Raw genomic sequence first — 26,454 nt, 5'->3', positions numbered from 1 at the left:
TAACTTATTTATAGACGAGATTTTTGGGCATCTGTGGGTCATACCAAAACTCAGGATGGGGGTTTGGGTTGGGTGAAAGGCGAAAGTTCAGAGGTTATAGTTTTGTTGTCTTTGTGTAAAGGAGTGGAGCTCGATCTCACATCTCTCTTCCCTCTTCCCCTTTCTAAACTCTCCCCCGGGTCTCTACCCTCCCGAACCTCTCCCCTTCTACCCTTACAACCCCAACCCTCCCCCCGGTCTCCTCCAGCACACTCATCAGGTAAGTTGTATTCTGATATTTTATGTTTTTTTAATATCAGTTGTTATGATCAGAAGTAGCGGAAAGAAATCGCGCCCAGCAGCTAGCGACTTGTTGTCCAGCATGCTAACAGGCCGCACGATGATGAGCACGCAGTCTGTCCGTCCAGATGCATTCGGCTAGCTTAGCTAGCTACGGAGAAGTTTGATCTTAATGTGGCTTTAATAACCTGCTGTCTGTTGTTTAGCGCCTGCACTTTATCAAACCAGGACACATCTACTGTGCTACACCGCTGTTGATATTTGGTCAGCCATTAATAACGTTGACTAATTATGCTAACTAGCTAGCTTAGCTAAGTAGCGCACGCATGCTCCATTCATTTTCCCAGCACTGTGAGAAACCAACATGCTAAAAGGCTAACAGACTTACAAAAAGCGTAAATAGTTCATGGACTTACTTTGAACTAACTCAACCAACACGCGCAAAGTAAGCCCTTAAATGTCTGCTTTTCATTCTGGACATATGTATGAATGTATTTTAGGAAATGTAGGTCCAGTAATGGGGGAGTAATACTAATAGTCGGTAAATGTGTTGATAAACTGGATTCATCGCAAATGAAGACATCGTTAGCATACGAGCAATGTGTTTTTCAGTTAGCATGGAGCTGGATTCAATGCTAATTTACTTGTTTGGAGTCGTATAACTTGGGTCGGAGCAGCACTCAGATGTTTGAAAATAAATGCACCAAACTAGCAGCGTGTAGTTGGCACAGTGAAAGTGAGTCCTGAGCTATTTCATACGATTCATTGTACTACGCATCAGTATTCATAAGTAACAACGTTAGCATGAGCTGTGACACAGATCTATCATATTGTCTTTGAATAGGTTCATTAAGGAGACATTTGTCTAATGGAAAACCAGGTATAACCTCATATATATTTGCAAATTTTTCGTTCAACATTACACATTTAGCTAAAGTATGTTACATGGTCTGGTGTGTTTTTAAGTGCATGTTTTAGTTTGACAAAATAAGGTAATTGCTAAACTGTGTAAACGGGCCTTTATATACTTTATCTATGCTCACATTTAAATCTGTGGCCATATAGTATAGCAATATCTATATGCATTACGAATGTGCTGATCAATATGCAATTCTTAAGCATTAAGACATCTTAAGAGGTCAGATATTTGTGTATTTGCCAGTGCCAGAATGTAAATACTATGTAGTGTACTACTAACTCACTGTGTGTGGGATTGTTTATTCTAACGAGAGATATTTAGTCTTTACCTCTTTGGTGAACAGGCCACTTGTTATACATTGAATTAGAGGCACACCACATGTCTTACTTTTGTTAACCCTAATCTGCATCCATGCCACGTGTTTTCTATCTTCTTTACTGTGTTGTAATTCAGTCCCATGAGGTCATCATCCTTGGTATATCATCTCTTGTCTGCTATGACCTTTTTTAGAGCCATCTCGGTGACCAAAGACCCCAGTTCTGCACGGACGACCAGGTTGCAGTTATGGACTCCGGTGTGATTGAAGGAGGGCTCAATGTCACCCTTACCATTAGGCTGCTCATGCATGGCAAGGTGAGGTCACCCATAAGCTGCACGTGTCAGCACTCTAAGAGTCTATGACGTCATATTCATGGAAATGAAGCTGCTCAGGGATGTATAAAAGGCAGGGACATTGATGTGTTGAGATGGACCTTGTTTGGTCTTTGTCCCCTGCATGATCACAGAGCCGCTTTAAAGATCAAATGGTATTATTAACAGCGGACACTTGGTTAAAATCTGCAACCAGGAGGCATGGCATTGCATTCACCGTTTCAAATCAATCTGGCTTTCACAGCAGCATAGCCACGCACTTGTTGCAGCTTTGAATCCCACCGTGGTCTGTTGTTGTGGTTTCAAATGCTTAGGTGGCAAAAAGTGGCTGCTCAAAATCTGACTCTGAAACGTCATCTTATGCTGCGGACATATCACGCTGTGACGCATCCAAAACATTATCCTCTAAAAGCTCTGCTAGCTCGTAGCATCCAAAATAAGAGCCCCAGCACTAGCTAGGCGTTAGCAGCCTGCAGATACTGTGTGCTGACTGCATGCTGGATCCCACCGTGGTCAACGACGGCATCGTGAGTCTGTAGATTCAGGCAGAAACAAAAACTGCCCGTGCTACAGAGCCAGGGACTTGATTATTGATGAGGCTGTTTAGTGCTTACAGTAACTACTGTTCTTCTTGGTCAAGTGTTGGGGAAACCATAGAGCCTTATTTCATGAAGTTTTCTTCATTACCTGATGAACTATGCAAGCTGTAGCTAGACGTGTCCAACTCAAGCAGTAAACAATGACCTGTGTAAAAAAGATGATTAATGAAACGTTATCTCTTCCTATTTCAGGAAGTCGGAAGTATAATCGGAAAGGTAAGCTGCTATTTAGTAAATATTTTGATTGTCTGTCATTATTTAAAGATCTGTGTGATCTAAGTGATAATGAGTCTGACTTTTATTCTCTGCTAATAGAAAGGTGAATCTGTGAAGAAGATGAGAGAAGAGGTGAGGCCTTTTGTCCTTATTTCTTTATTCTAGTTATGGTAAAGTACAAACAAATATAATTACTAAGAGGCCGGCTTTTATTGTTATTATAAGCGGCCACAGATTTGTCTTCACCATAGGAAGTTCTTCCAAATTTCTTCTTTTTAAGTCCTTGCTGTTCTCTCGGTCTGCAGAGCGGTGCTCGCATCAACATCTCTGAGGGCAACTGTCCGGAGAGGATCATTACTTTGGCAGGTCCAACCACCGCCATCTTTAAGGCATTCTCCATGATCATTGAAAAGCTGGAAGAGGTAGGTCACAAAATATACTGATTCATGAATTCACTGGTCGGCAGCAACCAGCCCCAACACAAACTAGATTAACCTTCATCTTTTATGTGTTTTTTTTTCCCAGGACATAAGCAGCTCAATGACAAACAGCACAGCAACCAGCAAGCCCCCAGTGACCCTACGCATTGTGGTGCCTGCCAGCCAGTGTGGCTCCCTCATTGGGAAAGGCGGCTGCAAGATCAAGGAAATTCGAGAAGTATGCCTAGAAAAGAGAATTAAATTCAAAACAATACGAGCCCGACTCCTTTTCTGCATTCGCTGTCTTGTCACCGTTCCACCTGCGGGATTGAGTACGGTACATCAAACACTGATGCACAGCGGGTCTTGAATTCTCATTTGACTCCGTTTGTGTGTTCCAGTCAACTGGTGCTCAGGTACAAGTGGCAGGAGACATGCTGCCCAACTCCACAGAGCGAGCAATCACCATTGCTGGTACCCCCCAGTCGATAATTGAGTGTGTGAAGCAGATCTGCGTGGTCATGCTTGAGGTAAGTAGACTCGTGGAAGCCCTGAAGCAAATGAAGTGGCAGCTGTTGACCTTTTAAATTAATGATGTAAAATCGTGTTATTTCTGGGTTTTTGGCTGCTGTGCTTTGCGTTAGGACCCAGGAGGTCTTGATCTGATCCACAGGATTAGAACTGTACAGCTATTACAAAATCACTACAGGGCAATATTCATAATATTGTTCTAGTAAACTTTGAAGGATGACTATATTATTTTTATAGTTCTACCGATATTGGAAATGCCTCCAATACAGCCTAAACTGTTGGGTATCAGGGAGTATGTGAGTCGATGCACTTACAGAAGATCACTTAATCATACGATCCATCAGCTCATTTACACTACACTGGTACAATAACATTTGTCGAGCCATACATCCTGCCCGATTGGTACTGCACATGTGCCAACTAGTACTACACACCTGTGATTAAACACTCGTGCACCCTGTTTTCTTTCCTGTTAGTGCTACACTGTAAACAACAAATACGTGTTGAATTCGTCAGGAGGAGAGCTCGTTAACTTTAGTAGTTAGCAGCCGCTGGGCAGCACGGCGCTCCGTAACTAAATAATGGAGCTAACATACGGACGTTGCATTAAGTAACATGAGTTCAAGATCTATTCAGTGAGAGTGAGTGTTGGGTAAAGGTAAATCATGATGTGTTCAAATGTTATCTTGTAAAATGAACGCTCTGGCAATAAACTGGAAGATATACAGTTATTTAAAAATGGATATTACAGAGCAAATTATGACCTGTTAAACTGTTTTCTTTGTAATTCACTGGTAATTGGAACAGTACTCTGTATTAGCACATACGCAAGTTTAGGTATCTGGTAGGGGAAAACCATTTTTTTGTCTCGTCTTCGTGCCTAATTTTTACTGCAGCGTCCCCGGTTTAATTCTATCTGTGGGACCTTTTGCTGCATGTCACCTCGCTCTCTCGCTCTCTCTCCAGTCTGCCACTACACTCTTCATCCGTCTAATAAAGGCAAAAATGCCACAAACATATATCCCAGGGCGAAATTTGAACATTGGCAGACACTCAAAGCGTTGTGGTTAGGTTTAAACAAAAACTAAATCTAGACATTCCTAGTTTAGCGCTATGGCTCTTCAAAAGATTGTCCTCTCATGCTGATATGCTTCAAGTAGAATTGTTGTTGGTACAAACATTCGTGTACTACATTTGTAATTTTAAAAACGTCTACAGTAGATTTAGCTCCTTCTATATGATTACATGGGTAGTAACACGTCCACCTTCTTTGTCTCCTCTGCAGTCTCCCCCTAAGGGGGTCACTATCCCCTACCGACCCAAGCCTTCAGGATCCCCCGTCATCTTCGCAGGCGGACAGGTACATACGACACCTTTTTATTCATGATGTTATTTTGGCTTGTATCAGTGTGGGATGCATATCTATGCAGAATATTATATACTTGGAAATATTGAAGTGAGATGAAAGGCTCCGAATATATTTCACTCTAAGAAACATCTTGAGTGATAAATTCAGTTTTTAATCTCATGGATATGATTGGGCACGACCTCAATAGTTATGAGTAACTGTGCAGCGTTTGAACCAAAGCTGCTTTTGCTGTTTCTTTGAAGAGACGGCTTTAGTCGTCGTATGACCATAAAACCTTTTCCAGTTTGGTAAATGACCTTCTCTTCGTTTGTTGTTTTAATGTTAAAGTTCCCACCATTGTTGGTTTGAAGCACCATGCGTTCTGGTGCTTGCTGGCGTAACATTAAATGATCTTTAATATCACTAAATACCTTTTTGTTCTTTGAAAAGAAGAAAAACCTAACTCTCAATTACACTATAGTGTCTCAAGATTTCTCTTTTCCCCGAAATGTGGAGACTTTGAACAAGACATGTGTGTTGATATTCTTAAATGGTGTCAGTTCAGAAGAGGCTTTGATGTGTTTGAGTCTTCAGGAGCTATCGGAGAGCTGGAGCGGTAACTTGACCCAAATCAGATGTGAGGCCCATGAAAGCTTTGTTTTCGTTTGTTTCAGGCGTATGCCGTACAAGGACAGCACGCGATTCCACAGCCAGATGTAAGTGCAGACATTTTTATATGACCCCATCACTCCCACCCATAATTACAACTGTCCTTTTCCAAAATGTGCAACCGCCATCCCACCTACACACGCCTGATTTTACAGCCTATAACTGTAGCTAAACTTACCCCTAATTTAGTTTTTGACCTACTATTATCCTATTCTGTCATTTGGAGAGCAGCCCTGTTTGTACTTCATGTTAGTCGTTTGACTGGCAGTCAGTTAATTAAACCGACATTTGCTGTTTGTTTGTCCAGACTCTCCACCGTCTCATGAACAATAATCTGTTCCAGCTGCTCACTGTTTTCTGTGTTTTCCTTTTTATTGTTCTGTCTTGTTTAACGTGCCTCATTCATTAGTCTGTCCCAGATAAATATGTCCCCCCCCCTTCATTAACCCTTCATTATTACGTTGTACTCTGCTAAATTTATCTTTTTAATGAGCTTTAGATGTTCTATCGGGAGCATTGGATGTGATAGACTGTATATTATTAGTCATACATGCTGCTGAATATTATATATAGTTTCATTAAAAAGTGTGATTATGTTTATGTAATCAGTTTGTCAATACCGACAGCAGTTTGTCTTTTTAAACTAGAATATGTACACAGAAACCTGTCGTCTCTTCCTTAAATCAACCCTTCCAGATTTAGTGGTAAAGTGTGACGCTAAATTGAGATTTTCTCCGTTCATGTTTTGGGTCCTGTATTAGTGATGATTAGGAAATGGCCTCCACATTGAGAGCTCCCTCCCTTGTGTATTGTGACTTTGCCCTGACCCCGACGACTGCGAGAAAGCATTACCAAGAGATGCAGCCTGCACTTTGGAGGAATACCTATGGGGTACCCCACATAGACAAGTCATAAAACACAATGATTTTCAGACACCTGAGTAGAGTTTTGTGAAAGTATAAGAGACATACACGCCGCGGTGTGTTTTTGCGGAGCGTCTTTGTGTATCTGTCTACTGACTGTGTTCTGTTTTTCCCTCTTCCTGTGTTTTCCATTTCCTCCATTTCTCTCCCTGCCCTCTCTGTCACTCTCACAGTCTTCCTCTGCTGCTATCTCTCCACAGCTCACCAAGCTTCACCAGCTGGCCATGCAGCAGAGCCCCTTCCCCATTGCACCAAGCAACCAGGGATTCACTGGTAGGCAGCACAACATCAGCAAACATCAGGCTTTGTTGCTAAATAATCAAATGTTGTTTTGGTTCCTTAAACACATTTGAAGAAAACTCAAATTTGACTCTGCATAACTTAAAGGGACAGTTCACCCTCTTACCTGTACAGCTATTTATCAGCCGTAGATGTGTTGTCCTGCTCCAATAGAAGAGGACTGTATGGCAGTATTTGAAAGACTCTGCAGCAATGTCCCTTTCCAGAAATCATGACCCGGTTACTCCCGATAATCCACAGACCTGTGAGCAATTTGATGTAGAAACTATGGTTAAAAAAGTTGTTCTAACATCAAACTGCTCACAACAAATGCATCGCATGTATTTTTGGGCGTGTGTGTTCAGCTGTGTTGCTCTTGGTAAATTTAGATAAAGAGGTTGAAAACCATTTAGAACAAATACCGACTGATTGCGTTCGGTGCAACCGTAACGATGACTTGATCAAAATGTGGCAATAAACTTCGGCAAAGCCGACAGAAAATCATATGTAAAGCGAGACATTTCAGCACCTCTAAATGGACAGCGCTTTGAAATCTGTTGCCGAAGCTCATTGGCTCATGGGGTCAATGGAGGGCCGAGCTAAAAGAAGAAACGCGTCTTTTATTTCATGTCATTTTGTGTTTTTCCTTTAAAAATGAACCCACTGGTTAATGGGTGCCAGCGAAAGGACAATTTACCAAAAAACAACCTAGTTGAAGGTGTTCCTAATATTTTGTCCATTTCATTGACATGTAATAGAATTTAATGTAATCAAGTGCACAAATGCCACAAACTACACCATTGCTAGAGATGTGATAAATATGGAATTAGTTACTTATGACATTTGATGTTCTGTCAGCCAAGTCCTACACATTATTCAGTCATTGTTAGTTATTCAGTCTTTTTCTCTTTTTTTTTTTCAGGGATAGATGCTTCTGCTCAAACCAGTTCCCATGAGATGACCATTCCAAATGATGTAAGTGCTTCAAATTGTGCTTTTTAATCACTGTTACGGTTAAAGTTAGTGACTGTTTTCTCATCCACTATTCTGCTGTATCTATGGTAACTGGGATCAAACCCACAAAAAATCCAAACAAATGCTCTAATAAGAAGAATAAGCTTTATTCAAGCTTGTTACCCCCAAGTTGCTAACTTTACCAGAGGCATGTGTCTATTACGCGTTCCTCTCACTTAACTTCCCCGCTCTTCTCCACTGCAGCTTATTGGGTGCATCATCGGCCGCCAGGGAGCCAAGATCAACGAGATCAGGCAAATGTCAGGCGCCCAGATCAAGATTGCGAATCCAGTGGATGGATCGACTGACCGCCAGGTCACCATCACTGGCTCGCCTGCCAGCATCAGTCTGGCGGAGTACCTCATCAACGCCAGGTGAGATAATCAATCGGTGGTTTACTTTGTCAGCTCTCAACAGGTGATTCATTCAGTCTCAGGCTTTAAAGAGAGCGAATCGTTGAACCTGTTGTGCTTTGTTACGGTCAGTTTGTTTAAAATGTAGTCTATACGCTTTAAAGAAAAACACTTCATTTACCTAACCTAGCTTGATCAGCTTTCTCCTGTCACAATATTACAGTAATCCATGAAAGAATAATAAATACCCAATATCGTATGCAAATATAGAACAGGCCTACCTGCTGCATTGACTTTTTTTAATGTGGATTTGTGTTCAAATTATTTAGTTTATGGTAATGTTTTGGCTACGGTTAATCATCACTTTGGTGTTGCTAGCTCTGTCTTAGTTTCCTTTATTCTACTCTTCACTTGGCTTCACATCAATCACTGGAGATGTGATTTTTTAATTTCTTTTTTAAGTTCACCTTTTCGGGTTGACACTTGTTTCTAATGAAGCTTTTTGTCTTGTTTTGATCACATCCCTGAGTGATCCCCCCCCCACACACACAACTCCCTCACCCCCCTTCCTACCACTGCCCCCCCTCCCCCGTCCCACCCATTGCTCACCAGCCTGCCCTGTGACCCATCCCGACTGTGTTGTCCCTCTCTCCTTGTCTCTCTTTCTACAGTGTAGAGTCCTCTAAACCTCCTCCCTCCTCCTCCTCCTTGAACCCTGAACAGACCAACCTGTGCTCTCCCTCCACCTCTACTACTACCACCACTACTACTACTGCTACTACCACCACCTCCTCTGCTGCTATCTCTTCCTCCTCCTCCTCCTCTTCCTCCTGTGTGGTGCCCCCCTCAGCCTCCATCCCTCTGTCCTTGTTGGCTCCAGGGCCGCCTCCTCCCTCCTCTTCTTCCTCCTCCTCTTCCACTGATTCCCTGCTCCCCAGCTCTCCTGCCTGTGTGTCAAGTCTCCTCAGTCTCAAGCCCCTCCCTCTCCTGGCCCTCCATGTTGTCAGCGGGGCCAGTAACCCCGCACACCCAATACCCGCTGAGCCCAAAATCGCCCCCGAGCTGAGCTCCAAGTCTAAAAGGCGAAGGCTTTCCCCTTACTAACCAAGGAAACACAAGTCATCTACTACTAAAGTACTGATGATGCTCTCTGTTGTCTGTACCTGCACTTGCTTTTGTCTCTGGCTGTGCCACGCCACGCTTCCTACAGAAAACAAATGCACAGTGTTAAACAGCCAGACAAATGGCTGCTGCCATATTTATAACATGCATATCTGTAGCTTGATTTGGCCTGTCTCTTAAAGATAAGACATGTTGAGTGCATTCTATTTTTAAATGACTTTGCACCGAGCATGGACGGTGAATTCCTTCACTGGTTTTACTGAAGCGTTTGTCTCTTCGTGTAAGCTCTGCTCAGGTAGCGGCTCTCTTTAAGATGTCATATTGTATTTATGGGAATTGTTTTCTTCTAGTGAATTTTACGTGACCATTGTTGGCTGTTTATAATGGAGAGTATATGTATCATGTTGGTTTTATTTAATGTTTGCCTATAAATGAAGTCATTTCAATTCCAAGTAAATCTGCCCTCAGGTAACGGCAACAAACCCTTTATTTAGAGGACTGTAGTGATGTGAAAAATACTAAAACACGCAACCAGTTAAGCTTCGCTTTAAAGGAATAGTTTGAGACTTTGGGAAATACTAATTTGCATGTTACGTTGAGTTAGAGGAGAAGCTGAATATCATTCATGTCTAGACGTTAAATATGTAGCAATGGCCAGCTTAACAGACAGACTGCAAACAAGGAGCCATGCTCTGTCCAAAGTAATGGCACCTCTAAAGAATAGTAATACAATAAAAAGCCAACACATTGTGGTTTTACTCGGCTTATGTGTCAGACTATTTCACTGCCAGATGCAGTGACTTCCTGAAGCTACTGAAGTTTTGTTTTGTTTGCAAACGAACCAGATTAAATATGCTCATTGGTGAGCTGGTAGTACAATTCTGTTATCTTTGGACGGAATGAAGCTACCGGTTTCCAGTTCTTTATGCTAAGCTAACTGGTTACTATCAATCTTAATTCTCTAAGAATGCGAGTAAGCATGTTTCTGAAGATGTAGAACTTCAAAACTGATTTTATTAAATCGCAAAACAATGAAGTATCAGTTTGAGAGCTGACTCTTCACAGCTGTTGAAAAGAGGAGCAGCCAAACTGAAGTAATTATCTTTTTATATCCGAGCATACCTTTCCAGAAGTCAATGTATTGATGAACCATATCTAGCATTTTATTCTAATGACGTAATGTACTGTAAATGACATTTATCTTGCCTGTCTGATTGCATGCCTTATTCTCTCTCCGGGTGTCTCTCTGTCTCGCCAGGCTTTCCTCTGAGGCCACAGGACTGGCAGCCAACTGATACACACTGCATCTGCACTAAATCTCACTTTTATATCATCAGCCACCATAAAGCAGTCAATGCAACTATCCAACTTAAGAGTTTATATATTATGCTGCCTCTTCCTCATTTGAAATCATTTCAACCGATTTTGATCTGCTGAGTTATTATTTATTTCATTTGTTTTGGTTTTAGTCGAAAGAAGCAAACAATTAGGTTTTTAATTCCCTTTTGAGTCGAGTTGGAGGTTTTAATGATTTATTACTTCTTGTTTCCCCTCTATCTTCCTTTTTTCTTTTACCATCACAGAGGAGTAGAGTTTGAAAACTATGAATAGGCATATAGATTTAGTTCTGTACAGTCATTTTTTTTTCTTTAAAAAGGAAAAGACAAAAAAGGAAAAATAAAAAACGTATCAAAAATAATAGTGACTTTTATTCTGTTTATATATATATATATATACACGCCCCCCCTTTCCTCACCCAGTTCCACAAAGTCCACCTCTATTTTACGTCCATACTCACTTAAACATGCACATCATTCTCCCCCTTTGTCACCTTTTCAATTTGAAGTTCTTGTAACATTGATTACACTCGTGTCACTGAGAATACGTAGCTGTACAATGCACTGTCACTGATTATTATGTTTGGTTACCATGACAAATGTTTGATTCAATTTATCCAGATCATTTGAAATGTGTATTGCTACGCATGTCAATTTTTTCCCCTGCCACACGTCATTCCTGTTTTCCCCTTCTAGTCCTGAGATCATGTGTTAAAAGTTTGCTGGGGTGGGGGGATTGGGGCTTGGCTCTAGGAATCTGAAGCAGAGGGTTCTCCTCACTTTTTTTGTAAATTGGAATATTTTTTTTTTAAACTACCAAAGGGTGATGAACTCCTGTAAACTGAGTGATCTGTCTATTGGATGTGATGAGGCTGAGAACTGAAATGATTGAAGCTCTGGAACTAGACAAAGAAAGGGTTGTGAGTTAACACTAGTTTCCTGCTCTTTGCTTTGCTCAGAAAAATGATCTTATTTTTTATTTGCAGGAAAGAAAAACGTTTGTGCACGTTTTCAGACTGTAGACCTGGGTGCCACAACATTGTTTAAAAAAACAAACTGAAATAAAGATGTGAAATGCTCAAACCACAACTTGTCTTGAGGATTTTGTCACCGGCTGAAGTATACTGAACACACAAGTGAAGAGATTTTATAGGTTGGATTTTAATTTAAATTGTTTCTTAAATATATTTATTGTACAGTTACAATAATAGAAAAAGCAAACGTTTCGGTTCATACAGGTTTTTTTTTTTTCAATCAGCATCACCGGAAACAAGTACCTCCACAATCGAGACACTAGAGGGCAGTCGTTTTGCTTTTTGGCAACGTTTTATCCTGCAGCAGGAGTCCTAGCTTAAAATATTGGGGGCACAATCCGTTTATAACAAATTGAAAGTTCAAAACCTAACACCAGATTTAAAAAAACAAAGCTGCCTTTTCTAGCTTATTGAGTGGAACCTGATCGGTCATAAATGAGTGGAACAGGATGCAGTTTGCTGTTGTGCAGTCAGATTGACCCACATGCACACAAGAAGGCTTGTCAAGGGACACAAGTACATCAAAACCAGAGTTTTATGTATCACGCCGTCTTATGAAGGAGCCTTTGCACAGTAGTAAAATAATTACCATCTGTTGGCCAAAAGTTTAGCTGGTGAGGAGTCGGGCAATGGCAGAGACATTTCTGTAAAACATCTAAATGAATCTGCTATAATGGGGGAAGGCATTAAGTAAAAGTGGCCAAATCATGATAGCACAGGCCTCATTTTTAGGCACTAACGTTTTTTAAATATTTTTGAGAGTGGACAGGGAAAACTGCTAAATTGGGTTCCACATTTTCCAGCAATACTGATGAAGCTAAAGGTAACTTCTGCCACAGATAAGCCAGATATAGCTTTGTGTCCCTGTCATCCATATGCCTTCATGTCTCCAGTCTTTTGTCTTTTTTCAATGGATGGATCTAATATTCTAGTGACCAAAAAGCCACACATACTTTATCACAAGCATGCTTTTCTGATGCTATATACACCCCTAGATGTTCAAAAAGGGGGTTTCAAACTGGTATTGCGTTTTTAATACAGTCAGCACTGCAATGCAAGTAAAAAAAGCCCATCTGCCCTGAATGAAGTCAGCTGTGGTTCTTTTGACCCCTGACACGACAGGAGCAGACATATTGCTTTTTCTTTGTTCACGTGTTCCTCTTATCTGTGTTTTGATGCTCGGACATGAACAGCAGCTACAGTACATTCTACTACCATAAACTTTTCGAGGTTCAAATAGAGTAGCGCCACCTAATTAGAAACATCAGCACCTTTAAATTATACAATCTCACATTTTAAAAATTTGTTCATTTTACAACATCACATATTTACATAGATATTAAAACACCGGTGTAGAAAATGGAAACGTAATCCATGACACAAATATAAATAAAAAATACAAACAATACAAATGAAAAATGTAAACATTGTTTTTGTTTTTTTAAAGAATATCGATGAATTCACTGTAAAATAACAATACATTAGTCAGTGCATAACGTTTTGCGAGGAAATGCAATATGACACGATAATCAGGAGGAAATCAGTACATTTCATGAATTAAGTGCAAGCAGCCACATCGGCGGGTGTCCCAGTGACGTTGACAATAGAAACATTAGAATATAATGACACCCTGATAAGTTCTTATAATCACATTCTCGTACGACATGAAGTGAAATAATGACACATTTTCGTGATGGAGATAAAAAATACAAATCAACATGGAAGATGAAAGGAGACGTTAATAGACAGTCGTGTGGATGGCTTCTTTGACTGAGGCCTCGGTTGTTGAGGTGTTTTTGCAAAGCTGATCCTGGGCCAGTTGCTATGACGGCTGCTGCTCTGTCAGCTCGCCGAGTGCCCCACTTCAGTTTCACATCACTGTGACCAGTTTATCTAAAATTAAATGGGATTTTCTGTCCCCCCCCCCCCCCCCCCAGGATATCAGGTTTTTGAGAACACTCACCAATGGTTTGTTTTGTCTTGCTGCTCGTGATGACAGAGAACCGCCTCATTTCCTGCCTCTCTGCAATGTCCCTGATCATGTCTCTTTGCATTTGAAGGTCTGTTGGAGTAAACGAGGCATTCGCAGGTCAGACCTGCAGGAGTTTGAGTGGGTTGAGGTGTCAGCTTTTCACCAGGTGGCTGGAGGTTGGCTGGGCTCTGCACTGCCTGAATGGTCCAGCTCTGCACTGTCACAGTCCGAGTCATCACACAGGCCCTGGTGTGAAGGCAAAAACATGAATTATCTGAGTTAGAGCAGCAACGGACTCCAATGTTGACTACAAAAGCAGATCCTGACGCATTTTCTGCATTTTAGTATCTGCTAGCTCGCTATATACAATATATATATATATCAGTCTATATGATGCATTCTCCTTTCATTCACTCTCTTCTGCCTACCTCATAATTGTGATCGTTACTAGCGAGCTGCGTCTTGACTTGTTGAAGAATAGCCTCCTTCTCAGACAACCCGTCAGAGCCCAGCTGGGTTGACTCAGACGGGTCAGCGGGGATCTCCGAGCCCTGAGACAGCAGGTCGTCGCTCTTGTCGTCGAGACGCTCGTCGGTGTTGGTGCTGACCACGTCCGGTGTGCCGCTGTGGGAGTGGTCGGTGGTGTTTCCCTCCTCGCCGTCCGACACCGACAAGTTCTCTGAGCTGAAGGTGGACAGGGACTGGCACTTGCTCATGCTCGCGGGACGCCTGAGTGGGAATGCAACAGGAAAGAGTACATATACAATAAGTACGTCACAGCAGAGATACATTATGGGTGAATACTCATGTTAAAAATTTAAAGCTAATGCCAACATTTGTGTCTCTTCAGCCACATACATTGTGTCTGACCATCACGCTTGCATAATGTTTTGTTGCTAATATTCACATACACTGTGTGAAAGTACAGAGGGTAATACAAATAGACCTTCAATTGTTATATTTAAGTTTTCAACAACTCGTACCGTCTCCTTGGCAACTCCACTTCGCTGTCCACCTCTCCTTCCTCTTCCTCTGACGACACTCCACGTCTCTGCAGAGGAGATCAGTATGTATGAAACCCCAGTGATTCCATGTCTCATTTCACATTAATCACCCTCATTCCTGCCAAAGACCCCTGAGCCGTCTGGTAAGATATTCACTGCGTCGCTTTCAGACAGCCAAAGGGACTGAGAAATGCTTTTTGCTACTTATACATATTCATCACTGATTTCTAAATTGTGGAACATACAAATACCCCGAGCTCCTTCATGTTAAACAGGAAGACAAATGCACAGGTGGCAGCAATTAACCGCTTTAATGTAGTCTTTTCACCGCACGCTGTGGTTTCCGTGTGTTATTATTTGTAGCATGGCATCGATACAACTATATTAGGTTTTATTCAATTAGAGTTAAAAACGTTTTGACTATCTGGACTGCCAATTATTACAGAAAAACAGATACACTTTCATAGCGTGACAGCATTTTTCTACTGTTTGACACCTCTACAGATGCTGGGACAGCTGTTATTGTAAGTCAATACGCCTTGGTTTGAGTCAAGACAGAGATGTGTTGCTAAACTGGCAACAAATTAAATCAAAATGCTTGTATTTCCCCAAAGCCTCTCACTGCTAATTAATCTTTGCACCCTTATAAGGCAGAAGCGAAAATGATTTTGTGAAACTGGGCCACAATTCGACAATGCTTTGTCTAACTAGAGTAGACAATGCTGTTGAAGAACCTCACCTGACTGCGTGTGACCGCTGCCCTGTAGAGCAGTGCAGCGGGAGTGAGGCGTTGACTTCTGGGCGAGCGTGTGATGACCACCCCGTCCTCCTTCTCCTCAACCTCGTGGGAAACACGGGGGTTTCCGAGCACGGACGCCCTCCCTGCAGCGGCTCCTCTGCCGCATGGTGAGTCGGGGCTGCTGGAGAACGGGATAGAAGCTGCGTCCTCGCTGGGCGTGTCACTGCGTGGAGGTGTTTCAGCCAGGTCATCTGTCCCTACATTCACATCTGGCCCCTCCTCGGGTCCTTCAGTCCTTCTACTCTCCCCCAGCCCGGCTGATGCGCTCTGGCTGCCCGCTCTGTCCAGCCCCGGCCTGTCCTGCTCCTTCCTCCGGCCTTCAGCCTCCAAGGTGGTTGAAATGAGATCCGGGCTCGAGGAGTACATCTTCTTGAGCAGCAGATCGTGCTGCAGGCCTCTGAGGGCTGCACTTGGGTCTAAATGCTGCTTGCTGCTGGGAACAGATGAGGTGGTGTTGACCATGGCTAATGAAGAGGAGAGAGTGGCTTTCAGCTGAGCCAAGTCCCCACTGCTGCCTTTACCAGCCTTCCTGTAGCGGGGTTTTCCTCGGCGTGAGCGGCCAGGGGAGGTAGAGCCCTTGTTGGGGATTGTGACCTGGGTCATGGAAGAGTCCAGTTTGGGGAGGATGACCTCTGACTTTAGTAAGTCTGGCCTGGAAAGGGACAGAGACAGAATGAATAAAAAAAATAAGGGGAAAGAAAAAACTTTAAAATACATTCATTGCTTAATCGGTGCAAGGTTATCTTGTGCACTCTTCCCCATACACATTGGAGGTTGAGGCTGGAAATATTCTATATTTTTGTTGTTGTCAACCAATTCCCTAAATGAATCCTGTCCAAATCTATCCTATCCTATCTATCCTATTTGTGGCACTCAGTCCCAAGACCATTAGTTCCTATTAGAGATGTAGGTTTTTAAATTGCTGGGAACTTTAGCAAACATCACTCAAACAGGAGTAAATAGTGTATTTGCTGGAGAATATTTTAAACTGTGGATTAGTGTGCATGTCACCCAGTTCAACAGTGTGGTTATAATAGAACAGAGGTTTACATGAGACAAAGGAATTAGCAATAATCAAGTAATGTATACCCATTACCCAGGCAGTAATTGTTAGTCTGATTTAACTTAATGAATCATTGGTTTTGGTCTCATTTGTTGACATTAAAAAAATACAAAACATCACCAGACCTTTAACACGGCCTTGGGGTTCCCATAATATTCAAGAGAAACTTGATCCAACCAGCCACAAATAAATGCTGCAAACTTCAATAACTCCTCGCTGTCCCACCTCTTGCTGTGTGAAGGCAGCTTCTGAGGTACGTTGCGTTTCTTCATGAGCTTCTCCATCGAGTTGGAGGAGGCCGACTGTCTGGAGCTCTGGTGCTTATTAAAGCAGCCCGGGTTCTTCTTGTCCAGTGAATGCTCCCTCCTAATGTTTAAACACAAAGCCAATACTTGTTTAATGGATGTCAATGGATACTCATCATGGAATAAGAGAGCACTTTGTTACATGCAGTGGCCCTGTGTGACTGGGCGGAATGGCCATTCACTTTGCATTACGGACGACCTTTTACAAGCGCTTTCATTTCAAAAACACTGCTTAACTGTTGATGGTTAAAGCTATTAGTTTAAAGTATTTGAATAATTACAACCCTAGTTTTCAAACTGTTACAGTGCAATGCATTTTAAAAAAGGACTAAAGTATACCGCCCTAGTCTACTTGATTTCTAACGATTAACTTTTCACTCACATTCTCAGTGCAGGCTGACAGAACCTGTGCAAAGCTGATAAGAGACGTATCCACACAGTCCCGAGGCTGTTTATGCTGCCAAAGATGCATCTACTAAACATTGACTTCTGCAAACAAGTATTTAATGTTTTCAATTCATTTTGAGCACTTTGTAGAGACCTGTTTTTACTTTGACATTAAAGGGACTTTTTCTGTTAACCAACACCAAATGCTACATGAGATTCAATGTCATAAAACATGAAAACGTCCAAAGGCGTTGCATTAAAAAACGAAACGAAAAAAAGTACTGTCAATCAAAGGCAGTTCTCATACTTGTGCAGTTCTTTCTCTTTGATCTCCAGCTGCAGCATGATGCCATTGAGCTCCATGTAGAGATTGTTGGCTCTCTCCAGTTTCCTCTCGTAGTGCTCCCGGATGTCCAGTGCATGTCTGCGTGGAGAGACATATGGGCAGAAGGACTTAAATACATTTATCTAAATGTGTGGGTTTTTCAATGGTTGGCTAATCCTTATGTCTTTGTTAGTGGTACACATATATATATATATATATATATCCACATCTATAATTCAGGAGGTTCATCCTCTTTGTGTCCATGTTACACTTTCTTTGCTAACCTGAGTTCTTCTCTGCGTCTTTTGATCAGCTCCTCGTCCAGCCTGTGAAGGCACGTCCCCTCGGACTTGATCTTCTCAAAGTGGTGCCTCACCTCATCCCTCCACTCCACCTGGAGAAACACATGAAACACTTACATCAGAGCAGGTATTAACGAGTTACAGTAAATGAATGTTCCACCATTTTACAGGTACAATAATTCAGAACAAATGTAGTATAAAGGGCTCAAAACATTTTAGCGTCTTCTTCACTACTACTACCAATACTATGATCAATGCTTCTACTCCCAGTAGTGTAATTAGTCTCTCTTCAGCTGGAGATACAACAAGAGACCAAGCAGATACCGGCTCTATAATACATTCAGAATTTTATATTTTGTCAGCTCATTCTTTCCATCTACAACACTTTCTAAGCTCCTGTTTTTACGTTCTGTGGCGTTCTTATTACGTAATCTGCGTAATAACAGTCACAACAGGTGATATCAATATTGAGCATAAACTTCATTGCACCTTGATCTGCTAAAAAGGCTGCTAATTTGCAGAACGACTGACTATCATTGAAACAAAACCCATTAAACTGTCAGATGATAATCAATACACAGAGAGCAAAACTGAACATGAACTGACATGACATGAGCACAAAAGAAAATGCAGCGTGAGCATTTTCTTGCACACAGTGGAGCATGACAGCTGTTATCCGATACCTGTCATATCAAAGGACAAAGGACGTCTGATATATGAGCGTGTGCACGTGCATATGCGTGCACAATATGTGTGTATTTCTGCCTGCGCATGAGTGATGCTCTTCTTAATAAGCTAATGGACTCTTCTATCTCTCCAGTCCCCTCTTTCCCCTCTCTCTTTACTCTCTGCCCTACCATTAAAGCGATCAATACACTCCAGCAGCAAATACTTCTTTCTAACGTCACAAGAAAAATCCATTATGGGCAGAGAGGAGAGAAACTGGGGAGGGTGGAAGCGGGGGAAGGGGAAGAGGGAGAAATCAAGGACAAGTGCAGAGAGTGAAAGAGGTTTGTATTTTGCATCATGAGGCATAAAAGAAGGCGGACGCAGTGGGTTGCTGCTGAGGAGGAAATGAAATCTTCTTAATTTTGTGTGTCTGTGTGCATGAGTGTGTCTTACAATTACACATGCTTGCGTTATAAATGGATCTGTGGCTCTGCATGGCTGAGTAAAGCCATATCTTCCACGCAATTATACTTTTCTGTCTCCTGCCCTTCATCTGTTTGGGTTCGCAGTGGTCTAACATGTTTGCCATCGGCCTCCCCATCCCCCACCCTTTCACAGACACACCCTCTCCATCACAGAGACCTTCACCATCTCGCTTGGATATGATGGGAGGCTGAAATCTGTGACAAGGAACAAAGACCAAGGAACCAACAATAATATGTTGTGAGTCAAAGGACAGGTATTATTAGTTGGGTGTCCCGGGGGGCCCGGGGCCCCCAGTGCAGCTGCACTGCTTGTAGTTACTGCAGCAGACTGGAAACAAATGGGAGTGAGTTGACGGCAAAATTAGTATTCGAGATACTCGCTGCTGTTGACAGGAGGTTTTCTATTAAGAGAAATATAGAGCTCATGCGTACTTCATCTGATCTGTCTATTTATTTATATGTATTTGACAAGGGAGACTTGATTCTTCTCAATTATATTTTCTCTTAATTACAAATATAAAGTGTCTGAACAAGATTGTGAATTAAGTGCTGTTTGACTTTATTCCCGCTTTCTGTCTACTTTCTATGTTATCTCTCAACCAATAAATCAATCAAATTGTACTCGGCATTTGATGAATTTCAAAGTTGGACTGTTGCAAGAGATAAGGGAAACATACCTGAGACTGGAAGTAGGATTCTTGTGGAGTCGATAGTATATCTGCTGAGGCAATGTCAAGATGCAGGAGAATCTGTCGGAAGGAAGGCCTGTTTCTTGGCTTGCAGTTCCTGTGCACAATGTAAACAAAATATTTTGTCAGAAATGCAAGAAACATGGAATTAAATGAACTTTCCTCTCTTATTATTTTTGATCCCTCTGAGTAAAATATCTTTTTCATGTTTTTTTTATGTTCCTCAGCCTCCTTAAAGCTTCTAACTTCACTATATTATCTTAGTGCTTGATGCCTTAACATTCCTCCTCCTCCTCCTCCTCCTCCTCCTCCTCCTCCTCCTCCTCCTCCTCCTCCTCCTCCTCCTCCTCCTCCTCCTCCTCCTCCTCCTCCTCCTCCTCCTCCTCCTCCTCCTCCTCCTCCTCCTCCTCCTCCTCCTCCTCCTCCTCCTCCTCCTCCTCCTCCTCCTCCTCCTCCTCCTCCTCCTCCTCCTCCTCCTCCTCCTCCTCCTCCTCCTCCTCCTCCTCCTCCTCCTCCTCCTCCTCCTCCTCCTCCTCCTCCTCCTCCTCCTCCTCCTCCTCCTCCTCCTCCTCCTCCTCCTCCTCCTCCTCCTCCTCCTCCTCCTCCTCCTCCTCCTCCTCCTCCTCCTCCTCCTCCTCCTCCTCCTCCTCCTCCTCCTCCTCCTCCTCCTCCTCCTCCTCCTCCTCCTCCCACTCACCAGCATTGCCTCAGGAGCAGTTTGAAGCTGTCTGGGCAGCTATCAGGTACAGGCAGATTTAGACTGTTGTTGCCTACTCCCCAGATGATGGCGGATGAGTCCACATCCTTATAGGGCACCTCTCCTGTCAGCATCTCCCACAGCACGACACCGAATGACCTGCGGAGAGATGTGGAGTATTTACTTTCAGACACATTGATGAAGATGCCAACTGAACTGATGAAAGGGAGCGTGACTCACACTTTTAACTTAATAAATCTTGAGATTTAGATTAGAAATGTTACATCTGATGGAATGCGTTGTCACTGAAACACCTTTGATGCGAATGTTTTGTGGGCAGTCTTTGGTAGTTTATTATCAAGCTTTAATCAGTTTGGAATGAAAACTTTGATCACTGCAAACTATTTTCTATCGTTACTAGTTCAGCATAATCCACAATAATGTACAGTACATTGTGATTTCCCTTTTATGTACATGTAGCTTTTATGAATCATATACACACCATGATAAATACATCACTGTTGATGTTTTGCTTTATTTCACCCCAGTTCGGTGTTTCATTGATGAGCTCCATCTCTGTGTGGTACGAGAGAGCAGGAGAGAGCGGTCCACGGGGAAGGTAACGAAGGAAAGTCTGTTGTTGGTTGGTGACTACTAGGGTTGCCATGGTGATCATTTACAGTATCCAAGGTGCCAGTAGCATCACGCACAGCATTGAGGAGGTTGTGTTTACACTTGTATTTTTAAGTCTCCTCCATCTACTTGTCTTTGATTCATGATATAAATGTGCAACAAGAGATGGTGATTTCAAGGCTAAACTAGGTTCAATATTAGCTGTTAGTTAAATGAGTTATTGGTTTATTTCTATACAGCGTAATGTAATTCACGAATATAATGAATGACCCGTTTGTCAATTCAGTGACACTTATCTTAAAGTAGCAAAAGAAAAATGGAAAAATGTGCCATGACAAATAAAAGTGATGCAGTGCACTTCAAATAAAGCTGATCTCCACATCTGTTGAAGCAATTTTCCCTTAAAGATATAGAAATGAAAATCACCACTGTGTTGCATAAAATTTATTTTTTGATAATTTTATCCAACAGCAGCAGCATCATGCAGAAGCCAGTCGATATATAGGCTCCATGTTGTCTGCCTATGCCCTGGTGTTACAGTACGTAACATTTTCTTATGTTGTTTTGTGATTGTTTGATATTTAGATTAATGTATCACCATTTACGTTTTTTAGCTTTGTGATCAATAGTATTTATTCTTTCTTCTCCTATTTACATTGTGTTGTTAACATTGTGAAGGGCTGCCATTGCAGGAGCAAATATTGTTGAATTGATTTTAGTTAAAGTTAGGAAGTTACATTTTGTTGAATTCATTTAATTTAATTCACTTTAAGATGTGATTATGTTAAATTCTAGCTCTGTCTTTCTTAGTATAGTGCTTATAAGAGATCAGACAGGAACATGAGTTGTACCAGTTGTTAAAGTATGTCAGCACAACACAAAACTGAAAACATACAACACAATACTTCCCGATATAAAACTGACTCGCTCTTTTCGTGGTATGAACTACGACATAGTTTACATAGATTTAAGCAAAAGTGGATGGTATAAACCCATGCTTTGCTTTCTTTCCACATGAAAAGCTTTTTAATCCTATTTTCACTTCTTTGCTAATGCACTGCTGGCCCTGGGCCAAACCATCCGCAGGCTTGGAAGGTTATTCCAGCCTCTCCTGAGCACTGCAGCATCTGGCAAATCAATTATTAAATTAGCCAGCGTTCCTTTCAGGACGGAGTGGAAGAGTGATGGAGGGATGCAGGATGGGAAAGAGAGGGGGAGAATGTATTGGGGGAGATCGGGGCTTAACAAAGGGCAACCCATCAGATTTGGCCGAGGCCCTATAGAATTTCATGTAATGAGATAGTGTACATAATACTCAATAGATTTTCTGGAAATAGGATCCTGTGCTCTATACTGTAGTAGGCTGTAACTAATGACATTTTATGTTGATAAGACAGATAAGACAAATCATGAGGGGAAATTGCAGAGGTTCACCAGTGCAAAAGGACAGTGTAAAAGGGTTATGCCACCTACCAAATATCCACTTTCTCTGAGACGGGTTCGTTGCGTATGACTTCAGGAGCCATCCAGGCCACCGTACCAGCAAAGGACATCTTGGTGCTCTTGTCGATGAGCTCCTTGGACGTGCCGAAATCAGAAATCTTCACTGCGTCATCGTAAGTGATCAGCATGCTGGAATGAAACAGTGGACGCAAAGTTTATATTTGAGTTTATCTGTGTACAAAAATAAAACCAGCTTCAAGTTAAATCGGCTGTAATCAAAATGTTTACTCAACGTAAACCTATTCAAAACAATCATTGGGTCAGTCAGTAAAATGAACTTAACTATTTAAGTTGGAGCTAAGCTTTAATTGTAACTATTTAGTGACGTCTTTGCTTTAACATTGTCATTTACATTTGGATTACAGAGCGTTAACCGCACAATTCATTTTGACCAGGTCGACAAAACTCACTTTGGTGACTTGAGGTCTCTGTGGATGATCTTGTGGAGGTGAAGATAGTTCATGCCCCCGGCGATGCCCATGGCCCAGTCCATGAGCAGGGATGGATGGATCTGCCTGCCTGCTCTCAGCACTTCATACAGCTGTCCCTGGGCACAGTACTCCATGATGATACAGTAACATGGAGCCTGGGTACAAATACCTCTGTGGAGTGTATAGATATCAAGACAGAACATATTAGAGTTGATACAATGCCAGGAAAGAATGGAAAACATGAATGTTTATCGGCATTTTACTGTCTTTTAGTGGAAAGCTCTGTACATCTTGTGATCTAATAAGCCAACTGATCGTTCCTACTAACTTGAAAGTGATGATGTTGGGGTGTTTGAGCTTGCGCAGGTGCTTGATGTCTGTCTCTTTGATGTTCCGAACTTTCTTAACAGCCACTTCCTGTCCGTACAGTTTGCCCAGAAAGACGGCGCCCTGTGCTCCGCTGCCCACCCACTGCAGGTCAGATATCTCCTCGAATGGGATCTCCCACGCCTCTGAGGTTGGGGAAAAAAGATGGAGGCAAAGTAGTTGGTGAGTTTATCGGTGTAGTAACAGATCAACTGTGGATACAGAGCAGATTGATGGTCATCATATTAACCTCTACTGATTACAGGTTATTCTGGCCTGTAAACTCATATTCTTAAGTGAGGCTGATGTTTCATAGTAAAACCGAACACCGGAAAGTTATTAACCACTGCGCCTTGGATGAGTAATAGAAATATGATTTATGTTTTTTTATTTGATTTTGTGAAAGTTAAGCAGCCTGAACTATTCCTTTAACATGTCAACATGGTTAAATGTTATACAAATTAAACGAAAACAAAATGTTCAGTCATGTTCAGTTGTTACATACGTTCAATATCTGTATCAAAAGCTTAAACTAAGCTAAAACTTAAATTAAACTTTTTTAAATTAATCAAGACAGAAAAATGACACTTCATAGAGAAAATGCTGAATGTAAAACTAAAGCTAGCAGCAGCGAGCATACAGCAACACAACAGACTGAGCTATTCTACAAATATAGGTTGGACCTGTAACAGTAAAACCTGCAATAAGCTCTGGCCCTTACAGTCAACGCAGAGCCCAAGTTGAAATCTTTTTCGGTTGTTGAACCTCACCTTAACCTAAGACTCAGGGTGTGCAGGCAGATAGACAGGAAGCTCTAATCTCCTGTGGGTAATTCTCCCTCAGCCTCCTAAATCCTGCTTAGTGCCATTGTGGGGCTGATGCAAAACAGGGGTCCAACGCTCAAGGGGGGGGGGGGGGGGATTTGAGAGCCTAATGTGGCTGTACGTTGAATAGGGAGGTGGATTGGATAGTGGTGGTGGTAGATCTGTTTGTGTGTGTGTGTAAAGAGAAAAGAAGGGAGGGGGATTCCCTTTGGGTCGGCAGGGGTCCATGTGGCTGAAGACAGATTATTAATAAAGAGAAAATATACAGCCTGCTCTGCTGCTGTTCTTAACTCGCTGAAAGAAGATTTAGACACATTTATCATATTAATAAGGATGATATGAATGATTAATAATCCCCTGATAGATTGAGGGCACTGTCTCTAATGAGGCCCTCAAATGTCCCACAGTAAAGACATAGGGCCACATCTGACACACCAGAATACTGCCTGGTCTGCTTGGTTTGATCTGAAGAATTGAGGAAATATAGAGCGTCACTAAGCACCCCATAGTCCTTCACAATCAATAAAGGACAGACAGTTTCCCTGCTTTCTTTTGTGCTACATTGTGCCTTCCAATCAAAGCTTAAGAATAGAGCATTGTGATATGGTAGATAGACATTCAGTGGCAGTGCCCCTATTTATGTCACTCTTATAATATCCGTTTTGCTCTCGTGAGTGTGTGTGACTCCCTGCGACGCTGCACGGAGGAGGGGAGCAGCGAGGTGCAGATGGGCTGGGAGTGATAACAGCACAGGATGAAAAGGAGACAATGAGAGATGGAAAGAGGAGCGGAGGGGAGATGTGGAAGTCAAACGGGCGATAAAATATCAGAAGGCTGTAAAGACAAGGAGATACATTTTCCATCTCCAGGTCTGATGTGCAATGCTGGATTTATTCTATCAAGTTTGTTTTTGGCATCTTATCGTACTTTATGTGTTCGTGTCATTGCTAGATATTAAGTGTTTTTATTTGTGGACGTGTTTATGTGTGTGAGCAGCCATCCTTGGGCTCCCATATGCGTGTGTCAGGTTTGCGTTAATAGAGATGAGAGGCGCAGGGTCGGAGCGTGGCCATGCATAATTCATGGGCAGATTTGGCAGAGGAGTCCCGGGGGAGTTCTGCGCTATTGTAGTGGCTGCAGACATAAACAACACAGCGTCACAGGGAGCTAGTTTCATTGGGAGGGAGGTACTGGGGAGAAGGTGTGGTGGGCACAAGCAGGTGTTGATTGGGGGGGGGGGGGGGGGGGGGGGGGCGGAAATATCAGGGGAAAATAAGCCCTTTTCAGCTTTGATAGAGTCTCTCTCTGGCTGCAGCTCTTTCACGTCAAGGAAAGTGTTTGTTTACAACATGGCCTTTGTGGGAGTCATTTTTCTACCAACTGTTTGATGTAATTAAACTGGAGGATAAGATCATTTAATTAGCATACCAAAGCTTCACACTGGAATTAAATGGGAGCTGGTGCTTGCTTCATTGGAAAGCTATAACCAAGTGTGTGTAGATGTGTTTGTGTGCAGGGAAATGGGTTTGACTGCTAGACTTACCGTCCAGGCCGTGTTTGTGCTCTGTGGAGTAAGCTTTGCCAATCATAGTCCAGACAGGCCGCAGACACCCAAACAACCCCTCCAGAAACCCTCCTCCCCCTCCGGTAGACTGGCACTGTAGCCTGGCGACACCCGCTTGGCTCCTGACGGCACTGCCGTCCATCTCCTGCCCCTCTCCCTCCGTCCTTCCTGGACTGCCATCATGCTCATGGAGCTTCAGGACACTGTTGGCAAAGTGCTCCTGTTGTTCCTCGCCTGGTGTCTGGTTGTGTGCAGCAGTCTGCCCCTCTCCTCCTCCACCCCCAGGCTCGACAGCACCTCCGGTGTGTATGGAGAGGACGTTGCGAAGGACGCACTGGGTCGGGGTAAGGTCCATTTCTGGGGTGCAGGGTGTTTCGGCATCGTGGCGACGGAAGGATGGAGGATCAGAGAGCGGACTGTTGAAGCCGGAGAGAGAAGGCGAGGGGGCACGTGATTCATGAATAAGCGCCATGAGGGCCTTTGGTTGCCAGAAAAACTAGAGAACTTGACAAGACCAAACATAGTGAGAGAGGAAGAGAGAAAAAGAGGAGGGAAATTGTTATGAATCAGTTAGAATTATTCTCTTATCGTCTGGGAGCAATGAAGGTTGATTCAGCTGAATATTGACTTTGTAGGAGAGTGTCACCTCTGGAAGATGATTATTAATCTCCATAGGGCCTTTTATATAAGTAGGACCTTGAGCTATAAGTTATCGTAGTGGCAGAGGAACTCTGCTGAACTAT

General features: G+C 42.6%; 2 protein-coding genes across 5 annotated transcripts; one reads left to right on the top strand and one right to left on the bottom strand.

The window, feature by feature from the left end:
* The first annotated feature begins 119 nt into the window (after window positions 1-119).
* LOC306775360 (poly(rC)-binding protein 2-like) lies at window positions 120-11,748 on the top strand. 4 transcript variants are annotated; one of them, XM_079265727.1, is made up of 14 exons: window positions 120-259; window positions 1,124-1,159; window positions 1,709-1,831; window positions 2,641-2,664; window positions 2,764-2,796; window positions 2,970-3,086; window positions 3,190-3,321; window positions 3,485-3,613; window positions 4,900-4,974; window positions 5,637-5,678; window positions 6,755-6,827; window positions 7,756-7,808; window positions 8,052-8,221; window positions 10,581-11,748. In XM_079265727.1, exons 2-14 carry the CDS (start codon window positions 1,148-1,150, stop codon window positions 10,615-10,617), a joined length of 1,020 nt encoding a protein of 339 aa, XP_079121853.1. In that variant the 5' UTR covers window positions 120-259; window positions 1,124-1,147; the 3' UTR covers window positions 10,618-11,748. The 4 variants fall into 4 exon arrangements, with proteins under 4 accessions (XP_079121853.1, XP_079121852.1, XP_079121855.1 ...); XM_079265726.1 differs by having other exon boundaries at window positions 6,728-6,827; XM_079265729.1 differs by lacking the exon at window positions 10,581-11,748 and adding an exon at window positions 8,872-10,571.
* A 1,919-nt stretch (window positions 11,749-13,667) lies between these two features.
* On the bottom strand, window positions 13,668-26,183 carry LOC306775837 (mitogen-activated protein kinase kinase kinase 12-like; the record flags this gene model as incomplete). The annotated part of the gene is made up of 13 exons (XM_079266373.1): window positions 13,668-13,911; window positions 14,094-14,394; window positions 14,649-14,716; window positions 15,409-16,120; window positions 16,757-16,897; window positions 17,531-17,647; window positions 17,833-17,942; window positions 19,682-19,790; window positions 20,391-20,549; window positions 22,497-22,655; window positions 22,937-23,128; window positions 23,286-23,469; window positions 25,691-26,183. The coding sequence occupies 13 exons, from the start codon at window positions 26,181-26,183 to the stop codon at window positions 13,825-13,827; spliced, it is 2,832 nt and encodes a 943-aa protein (XP_079122499.1). The 3' UTR covers window positions 13,668-13,824.
* Between the last annotated feature and the right edge of the window lie 271 nt (window positions 26,184-26,454).

Source organism: Melanostigma gelatinosum (assembly GCF_949748355.1).
Source record: "Melanostigma gelatinosum genome assembly, chromosome: 3".
NCBI lineage: Eukaryota > Metazoa > Chordata > Actinopteri > Perciformes > Zoarcidae > Melanostigma > Melanostigma gelatinosum.
Note: the sequence above shows the minus strand (reverse complement) of the source record. Positions and strands in the feature narration are given on the sequence as shown.

Excerpts from the sequence above, each read along its gene's own strand:
- LOC306775360 (XM_079265729.1), top strand. Across the intron at positions 2,665-2,763 it reads TCGGAAGTATAATCGGAAAG|AAAGGTGAATCTGTGAAGAA; the intron begins GTAAGCTGCTAT and ends CTCTGCTAATAG. Across the intron at positions 8,222-8,871 it reads GAGTACCTCATCAACGCCAG|TGTAGAGTCCTCTAAACCTC; the intron begins GTGAGATAATCA and ends CTCTTTCTACAG.